This window comes from Salvelinus sp. IW2-2015, unplaced genomic scaffold, assembly GCF_002910315.2.
Source record: "Salvelinus sp. IW2-2015 unplaced genomic scaffold, ASM291031v2 Un_scaffold1547, whole genome shotgun sequence".
Classification (NCBI taxonomy): Eukaryota; Metazoa; Chordata; class Actinopteri; order Salmoniformes; family Salmonidae; genus Salvelinus; species Salvelinus sp. IW2-2015.
In genome coordinates this window covers 46,005-55,988 of record NW_019942979.1, presented here as the reverse complement: position 1 = coordinate 55,988, position 9,984 = coordinate 46,005, and the positions used below count along the sequence as shown (strand labels likewise).

The 9,984-nt window shown below is 44.7% G+C and overlaps 1 protein-coding gene across 1 annotated transcript in view; it reads left to right on the top strand.

The window, feature by feature from the left end:
- The window catches only part of ntd5 (ntl-dependent gene 5), a 26,623-nt gene that overhangs the window by 12,947 nt on the left and 3,692 nt on the right, over positions 1-9,984 (top strand). The window contains 6 exon segments of the mRNA XM_070439304.1: positions 625-716; positions 718-732; positions 734-777; positions 1,097-1,131; positions 1,134-1,184; positions 1,187-1,292. Coding sequence (XP_070295405.1) covers positions 625-716; positions 718-732; positions 734-777; positions 1,097-1,131; positions 1,134-1,184; positions 1,187-1,292 — 343 coding nt within the window.

Sequence of the window (9,984 nt, the reverse complement as noted above, 5' to 3'; positions counted from 1 at the left end):
ACGGTTACCTGGAGGGGTCTCGCCCCGGTGTGTGCCGGTTTACCTGGGAGGGGTCCCTGGGTGGCCGGTTTACCTGGGAGGGGTCATGGCGGGGTTTACCTGGGAGGGGTTGGTGGGGTTACCTGGAGAGCGGGTCCTCTGGTGGGGTTTACCTGGGAGGGGTTCCTGGGTTGCTGTTTACCTGGGAGGGGGTCCCTGGGTGGAATGGTTTACCTGGAGAGGGGTCCCTGGGTGGCCGTTTACCTGGGAGCGGGGTCCCTGGGTGGATGGTTTACCTGGGAGGGGGTCCCTGGTGGCCGGTTTACCTGGGAGGGGTCCCTGGGTGGAGGTTTACCTGGTGAGGGGGTCCCGGGTGGCCGGTTTACCTGGGAGGGGTTCCCTGGGTGGCCGGTTACCTGGGGAGGGGTCCCTGGGCAAGAAAAGGTTGAAGACCCTGACATAATATAATAATATATGCCATTTAGTAGACACTTTTTATCCAAAGTGACCTACAGTCATGCAGACATAAAAACCGTTTTCTCATTTGGGTGGTCCCGGATTCAAACCCACCATGCTTATGTTGCAATCACCATGCTCTACCAACTGAGCTAGAGGCCACATCTCTCCACCTCTGTCCTCTCCTAGTCCAGGCATCTGATGCGTGTCCAGAGAGGCTGCTGGGTAACGAGCGGAGAAGGACGTGTCCAAAACCCTGTACACAGGACAAGGACGTTGGCAAACAAGCGCCAGTGTCTTGTGTGATGGCCAGTGTGGCCTCAGCTGTGTGGCTCCAGGTACGTGTGTGTGTGTTCTTTTTGTTTGTCAGTTGGACCTCAGCTGTGTGCTCAGGTACGTGTTTGTGTTCTGGGTTTGTCAGTTGGCCTTAGCTGCGAGGGATTAATTTTTAAATCATGCACATGTTCATGGTGTGTTCCAAATGAGGAAATGAGGGCACTCGACATGGCTTTACATCATCACCAGTGATGCCCCATCTGGAAAGTGCCTTTTCAGTTCATCTGCCCAGAAACACACTAAGCCATTCTAAACTGTTCTTGATGATCTGATCTTTCTCGTTAACCTCTCCACTCCTCCATCTTCTTCCTCTCCTTCTTCCCAGTCGTACTTGTCCCTGGCCCCTGCCCTCAGGGGAACAACTTTGTTGCTTCCCTCCCTCTCTCCCACTCCCTCCTTCTCTGCCCTCCTCGAGGGCGTTGTGACACAGGCTACATGTTGCCCAATGGCTTGGATGCAGCCATCCGTCGTTGCCAAGGCGACGACAATGGAGCGGGTGATGATCCCAACTGCACAGGTGGGTACAAGAACAGAGCAGAGAGGCAGAATGTTCTGGATGCAATTTTAGAAACATTATCTCTGCTCATTAGAAGGACCCTGGAAATAGGGAAGCGGAAGGGAAGGGGTACCAAGTCAGTTACACAACTGAATGATATCAACCGAAATGTGTCTTCCGCATTTAACACAACCCCTCTGAATCAGAGAGGTGCGGGGGACTTCCCTTACTTGACGTCCATGTTGTTGGGGGATTATCTGCCTTGCTCAAGGGAGTTACTGGCTCAACGCTCTTAACCGCTAGGCTACCTGCCGCCCCCAAAGAATTGGATGAATGCAACATACTGTAGATTGCACAGTGAATGGATAGAACATATTTCACTCCCTCTGTTCTATTCAGTCCATTCTAGTGTTACATCATATTCTATTCTATGAATCTTTTTTCCCAGAAGCAGTTTTTCACTCTTAGAAAAAAGGTTCAAAAAGGGTTCTTCAGCTGCTCCCATAGGAGACCCTTTAGGTTCTAGACGTTTGTGGTGTGTGTGTGTGTGTGTGTGTGTGGTGTGTGTGTGTGTGTGTGTGGTGTGTGTGTGTGTGGTGTGTGTGTTGTGTGTGTGGTGTTGTGTGTGTGTGTGTGTGTGTGTGTGTGTTGTGTTGTGTGTGTGTGGTTGTGTGTGTGTGTGGTGTACCTCAAGGAATAAGGGCCTCTGTGATGGTGTTATTTTGTTGGCAGTTTGCTGTTAGCATTGACTGAGGACATTGTGTAAACAGGGCCCATTCTCTAAATTGCTTAGCAACGGGACTATCAGCTCTTGATACTAGGACTGCAGTCCAGAGAGGAGGCAGGGCTTGATTAGTTCACAGTGTCTGTGCCAGATAGGGAAAGAGCATGTTCTAGTCTTCATTCTCCTCCTGGCCTGGGTTCTTTTAACCTTATTTAACCGTTGTGTGTTTCAGTGGTGAGTCAAGTGTGTATTTTAAGAGTATGAAGGTTGCATGCATTTGTGTCCTCTGTGCACATTGTGTGTTGTGTGTTATCTTATAGTGTTATATGTTTGTGTTTGTGTGTGTGCTGTACATATAGTGTTATATGTGTGTGTGCGTGTGTGTGTGTTACTATAGTGTTATATGTTGTTGTTGTGTGTGTATTCATGTGTTTATTGTTTGTGTTGTGTTTGTGTGTGTGTACTTATAGTGTTATATGTTGTGTTTGTTGTGTGTGTGTGTGTGTGTACTTATAGTGTGATATGTTTGTGTTTGTGTGTGTGTCGTGTACTTATAGTGTGATATGTTTGTGGTTTGGTGTGTGTTTTGTACTTATAGTGTTATAATGTTTGTGCTTGTGTGTGTGTACTTATAGTGTTATATGTTTTGTTGTTTGCTGTGTGGTGTGTGTGTTACTATAGTGTGATATGTTTGTGTTTGTGTGTGTGTTGTGTGTGTACTTATAGTGTGATATGTTGTGTTTGTGGTGTGTTGTGTGTACTTATAGTGTTATATTGTTTGTGTTTGTGTGTGTGTGTGTGTACTTATAGTGTATATGTTTGTGTTTGTTGTGTTGGTGTGTCTTATGGTGTATATGTTTGTGTTTGTGTGTTGTACTTATAGTGTGATATGTTTGTGTTTGTGTGTGTGTGTGTGTGTGTACTTATAGTGTGATATGTTCTGTGTGTTGTGTGGTTGTGTGTGTTACTTATAGTGTTATGTTGTGTGTGTGTTTGTGGTGTTGTGTGTGGTGTATGTGTGTTGTACTTATAGTGTGTGATATGTTTGTGTGTGTTGGGTGTGTGTGTATGTGTATGTGTGTTGTGTTACTTATAGTGTTATATGTTTGTTGTTTGTGTGTGTTGTGTGTGTGTACTTATTAGTGTGATATGTTGTGTTGTGTGTGTGTGTGTGTGGTGTGTGTACTGTATATGTTATATGTTTGTGGTTTGTGTGTGTGTGTTGTGTGTGTGTGTGTTATTATAGTTATTGTTGGTTTGTGTGTGTGTGTGTGTGTGTGTAGGGTGACTTATAGTGTTATATGTTTGTGTGTGTGTGTGTACTTATTGTTATATGTTGTGTTTGTGTGTGTGTGTGTGTGTGTACTTATAGTGTGATATGTTGTGTTGTGTGGTGTGTGTGTGTGTGTGTTACTTATAGTGTGATATGTTTTGTGTTTGTGTGTGTGTGTGTACTAAGTGTTTATATGTTTGTGTTTTGTGTGTGTGTGTGTGTACTTATAGTGTTGATATGTTTGTGTTGTGTGTTTGTGTACTTTATAGTGTTATATGTTTGTTTTGTGTGTACTTATAGTGATATGTTGTTGTGTGTGTGTGTGTGTGTTTACTTATAGTTGTATGTGTGTGTGTGTGTGTGTGTGTGTGTGTACTTATAGTGTTATATGTTCGTGTTTGTGTGTGTTGTGTGTGTGTGTTGTACTTATAGTGTGTATATGTTTGTGTGTGTGTGTGTGTGTGTGTGTGTATGTGTGTGTGTACTTATAGTGTTAATATGTTTTGTGTTTGTGGTGTGTGTGTGTGTACTTATAGTGTGATATGTTTGTGTGTGTGTGTGTGTGTGTGTGTGTGTGTGTACTTATAGTGTTATATGTTTGTGTTTGTGTGTGTGGGTGTGTGTGTGTGTGTGTGTACTTATAGCGTGTTATATGTTTGTGTTTGTGTGGTGTGTGTGTGTGTGTTGGGTGTACTTATAGGTGTGATTGTTTGTGTTTGTGTTGTGTGTGTGTGTGTGTGTGTGTTACTTATATGTTATATGTTTGTGTTTGTGTGTGTTGTGTGTGTGTGTGTGTGTGTGTGTGTGTGTGTGTGTGTGTGTCGTGTGGGTGTACTTATAGTGTGATATGTTTGTGTGTGTGTGTGTTGTGGTGTATTATAGTGTGATATGTGTGTTGTGGTATGTGTGTGTGTGTGTGTGTGTGTATGTCCATGTCCCAATCTCACAGTGCTCTTTCACAGAGACAGGCAGTAGGTTGGTGGTGTCATTCCTGTTGTATTTCTGGTACATTGTGTATTCGAGCTGTGCTCCATCATGCTAATTGAGAGGCAGTGCGGCGTAGATGAACTGTTCAAAAGAGAGTGTGTCGAGGTAGCGTGTGTGTTTGTGTGTGTGTTTAAGAGAGAGAGAGAGTACGAAGAGAGAGAGAGAAGGCAGACGAGAAAGAGAGACAGAGAGAGGAGAGGTGGAGAGATCAGAGAGATAGGGGGGGGCGAGGGGGGAGAGGCAGGGGAGAGAAGGAGGGGGTGAGATGAGAGAGAGAGGGAGTTGAGAGAAAGGAATAGATTTGTGTATACATTGAATGTTGTGTGGGAGCGTGGTTACAGATTAGAAGGTTCACGAGCTGTTTGTGTGTGTGTGTGTGTGTGCTGGTGTTGTTGTGTCGTTGTGTCGTTGTAGTGGTGCGTGTGCGTTGCCGTGCGTGCGTGCGTGCGTGACGGCGTGCGTGGGTGCGTGCGTTGTGGTGTGTGTTTGGTGCGTGCGTGCCAGCTATCGCTGTGTGTGGGACGACGGATCCAGTCAAGAGCTCTCTTGCTCTGCAGCTCTGGGCATTGCTGTTCCCTTTTCTCTTCTCTCTCCCTCTCCTCTCTTCCTCTCACTCTCTTCTCCTCTCATCCTTTCCATCTGAGAGGCGCCTGATAAGGTCTCTCCTCAGACGAGGCCAAGAGACAAGTAAGCAGCTCTGGGCTATTTGTGTTTTGTTGGGTGAAGCAGAATGGGCTGTAGAGAGGAGGTGTGCAGTGTGTGTGTGTGTGTGTGCTGGGTGGTGTGTGTTGTGGTGTGTGTGTGTGTGTGTGGTGTGTGTGTGTGTGTGTGTGGTGGTGTGTGTGTGTGTGTGTGTGTGTGTGTGTGTGGTGTGGTGTGGTTGTGTGTGTGTGTGTGGTGGTGTGGTGGTGCGTGCGTGTCGTGCCGTGTGTCATATGTGCGTGGACTTGACCGGGGAAAGAGGTGCACAGCTTTGACACATGGTCATCATATGGACATCTCTTCCTGCTTTCTACTATACCCTTTAAGGACAGAGTACCTCGTCAGCCACAGTAGTTTCAACTGGGGGCCCTGGGCTGTGTGGGAGGCAGGCAGGCAGGCGGCAGGGAGGGTGGACGGAGATACAGAGAGGAGAGGGCCACAGTTAGAACACTGAACCACCAGCTCCAGGCTCACGACTCACTTCACCAATACAGCACACCACTTCAACTCACTCACCCCGCACATACAGATTTATATAGCTACGTTATCAGGAATTTAGATATATTTAAAAAACACTCAGTGGACTGACCCCTTTTGATGTTGGCTCATTTGTTATGGGAGAGTTTACACAGAGAGAGAGCCTCTCTCTACCTGCTGTAGTTACTCTGCATATACACACTACCCATCGAACTCACCACCTCCTTAATCTGAAGACGTCACAATTCAACACCCCAATACAAGAGCCTCTTCTGATATTTACAATTCGCAACGAGAGTCTCTCATCACTCCTAGGAATGCGCATCCATTTGCGCTATCTCTCTCTCTCTATCTCTCTCTCTGCCACTATCTCTCTCTCTCTGTCAATCTCTCTCTATCTCTGCCACTGTTTCTCTCTCTGTCACTCTCTGTCACTCTCTCTCTCTGTCACTCTCTGTCACGCTCTCTCTCTGTCACTCTGTCATTCTCTCTCGCTGTCACTCTGTCACTCTCTCTCTCTCTCTCTCTCTCTGCAGCAGTATGCATGCTTATCAGCTAGTTACCATAATCTATTTTCAGATTCCTGTTTTCACAGAGGATATTCAGTTTCCTGACTCATAGCTACGACAACCTGCAACACCTACAAAGGTTATTGTTATATGAGTCACCTGGCCAGTTAAAGGGACATGTGAGGTGTTGACCACTATGTATCCTGAAGAGGAGTCCCCCCCCATTCCACTTCTCCCTGTCTGCTGTGTCATCTCACACCTATAGTGCATTCAGAAAGTATTCAGACCCCTTGACTTTTTACACATTTTGTTAGGTTACAGCCTTATTCTAAAATGGATTAAATTGTCTTTTTTCTTCATTGGTCTAAACACAATACCCCATAATGACAAAGCAAAAACAGTTTTTTAGACGTTTAGGCAAATTTATAATAAAAAAACACAGAAATATGACATTTACGTAAGTATTCAGACACTTTACTCAGTACTTTGTTGAAGCACGATTACAGCCTCAAGTCTTCTTGGGTACGACGCAACAAGCTGGGACACCTGTATTTGGGGTGTTTCTCCCATTCTTCTCTGCATATCCTCTCAAGCTCTGTCAGGTTGGATGGGGAGTGTCGCTGCACAACTACATTCAGGTCTCTCCAGAGATGTTCGATTGGGTTAAATTCCGGGCTCTGGCTGAGCCACTCAAGGACATTCTGTCACTTGTCCCGAAGCCACTCCTGCGTTGTCTTGGCTGTGTGCTTCGGGTTGTTGTCCTGTTAGAAGGTGAACCTTCGCCCCAGTCTGAGGTCCTGAGAGCTCTAGAGCAGGTTTTCATCAAGGATCTCGCTGTACTTTGCTCCGTTCATCTTTGCCTCGATCCTGTAAAGTCTCTCAGTCCCTGCCACTGAAAAACATCCCCACAGCATGATGCTGCCACCATCATGCTTCACCGTAGGGTTGGTGCCAGGTTTCCTCCAGATGTGACGCTTGGCATTCAGGCCAAAGAGTTCAATCTTGGTTTCATCAGACCAGAGAATCTTGTTTCTCATGGTCTGAGAGTATTTAGGTGCCTTTTGGCAAACTCGAAGCGGGCTGTCATGTTCCTTTTACTGAGGAGTGGCTCCTGTCTGGCCACTCTAACATAAATGCCTGATTGGTGGAGTGCTGCAGAGATGGTTGTCCTTCTGGAAGGTCCTCCCATCTCCACAGAGGAATTCTGGAGCTCTGTCAGTGTGACCCTCGGGTTCTTGGTCACCTCCCTGACCATGGCCCTTCTCCCCCCCCATTGCTCAGTTTGGCCAGGCGGCCAGCTCTAGGAAGAGTCTGGGTGGTTCCAAACTTCTTCCACCACTGGGTTCTTGAGGACCTTCAATGCTAAATAAATGTTTTGTTACCCTTCCCCAGATCTGTGCCTCGACACAATCCTGTCTCTGAGCTCTACGGACAATTCCTTTGACCTCATGGCTTGCTTTTTGCTCTGACATGCACTGTCAACTGTGGGAGCTTATATAGACAGGTGTGTGCCTTTCCAAATCATGTCCAATCAATTGAATTTACCACAGGTTGACTCTAATCAAGTTGTAGAAACATCTCAAGGATGATCAATGGAAACAGGATGCACCTGAGATAAATTTCGAGTCTCATAGAAAAGGGTTTGAATACTTATGTAAATAAGATATTTCTGTTTTTTATTTGTAATAAAAATAGCAAAAATGTCTAAAAACCTGTTTTCAATTTGTCATTATGGGGTATTGTGTGTAGATTGATGAGGATTTTTTTTTTTAAACTAACGTAACAAAACGTGGAGAAAGTCAAGGCATCTGAATACTTTCCGAATGCACTCCAGTTGTTAACTTTCTCTCAATCCCGTTATTCACATTAGCTAAACGCTGCTCTGTGTGTGTGTATTTGTCTGTGTGTGTATTTGTCTGTTGTGTTCCTGTTTTTCTATGAATCCTATTATGCACATTAGTTACATGCTGATGTGTGTGTGTGTGTGTGTCTTTCAACAATGTGTGTGTGTTTCTGTATGTGTGTAGGCTATGAATGGTATTATGCTCAACAACACATTGGCACCACCAGTGAACTTCAGAAAGTTTTCACACCCCTTGACTTTTTCCACATTTCGCTGTGTTACAAAGCGGGATTAAAATAGATTTAATTGATTTTTTTTTGTCAACAATCTCTACACAAAATACTCTCTAATGTCTCAGTGGCAGAAACATGTATTTTTTAATTAATGAAAAATTATATATTTTGATTAGAGAGAGAAGTATATTCAACCCACTGAGTCAATACATGTTTGAATCACCTTTGGCAGCGATTACATCTGTGAGCCTTTCTGGATTAGTCTAAGAGCTTAGCAAACCTTGATTGTACAATATTTGCCCATTATTATTTTTTAAATTCTTCAAGCATTGTCAAGTTCATTGTTGATCATTGCTAGACATTTTCAAGACGATTTAAGTAAAAACTGTAACTAGGTCACTTAGTAACATTCAATGTCATCTTAGTAAGTTGCAGTATCTGTTGGAAAGCAGACTGAAACAGGTTCTCTTTTTACTTTGCCTGTGCTTAGCTCTATTCATGTTCTTTATATTAAAAAAAACCTCCTTAGTCTTTGCCGATGACAAGTATACCCACAACATGATGCAGCCACCACTATGCTTGAAAATATGAAGACTGGTGCTCAGGGATGTGTTGTGTTGGATTTGCCCCAAACATGTAATACAGCATAAATTCAGTGCCTTATTGCAAACAGGGTGCATGTTTGGAATATTTTCATTCTGTACAGACTTCCTTTGTTTCATTCTGTCATTTAGATTAGTATTGTGGAGTAACTACAATGTTGTTGATCCATCCTCCGTTTTCTCCTATCACAGCCATTAAACTCTAACTGTATCATGACACAAGGCGAGACCCAGATGCAGACACAGGAAGCAGATGGTTGGAGTCTTACAATGTTTAATAATCCAAAAGGAGTAGGCAAGAGAATGGTCGTGGACAGGCAAAAGGTCAAAACCAGATCAGAGTCCAGGAGGTACAGAGTGGCAGACAGGCTCGTGGTCAAGGCAGGCAGAATGGTCAGGCAGGCGTGTACAGAGTCCAGAACAGGCAAGGGCCAAAACCGGGAGGACTGGAAAAAAGAGAATAGCAAAGGCAGGAGTACGGGAAAACCGCTGGTTGACTTGGAACATACAAGACGAACTGGCACAGAGAGACAGTAAACACAGGGATAAATACACTGGCACAGAGACAGGAAACACAGGGATAAATACACTGGCACAGAGAGACAGGAAACACAGGGATAAATACACTGGGGAAAACAAGCAACACCTGGAGGGGGTGGAGACAAGAACGAGGACAGGTGAAACTGATCAGGGTGTGACAAACTGTTTTAAAGTCACCATTGGCCTCACATGCTGAACAAACCGGACACATCGCGTGTGCGAGCGTCGCAAAATAAATTTTGAAATCCATGTTATTCAATTATTGTGCGCGCCAACGAGCGTCTGCGACGCCAAGGGCTAAAATAGAAGTCATTCCTATTTCTGACGCAGATCGCGCTGAAAGTCCTGCCTCTCCCATCTCCTCATTGGTTTATAGAAGCAGGTACCAACGTGCCATCTCCTCATTGGTTATACCCACGTGGGTGATTGAAAGACAAACTTTGTTGCTGGTTGTCGTGGTAATACAATGAAAGTTTAGATGCGATCACCATATATGTTCAAAGATGAAAAAGCCTAGAAGGAGGAGAGATGACTAGAAACGATTTGGTTGGCCGTTTTATGTGTGGATTAATTGTCGGAGTAGAGGTCCTTGTGCATTTCAGGTAAAATAACAACTCAATGTTTATATCCCAGGACAAATTAGCTAGCAACAGCAAGCTAGCTAAATAGGACAAATTAACGTTAGCTAGCAAGTGCAAGCTAACTAGCTAAATTGCCATACATGTTTAATGCTTTTCGACCTGTCCCCAAATTAATGTCATTGGTTCAGAGTTTGTTTTGATATTTTAACCTGCGTGTCGTGATCGCGTTTGATGTGGGGGGGCAAA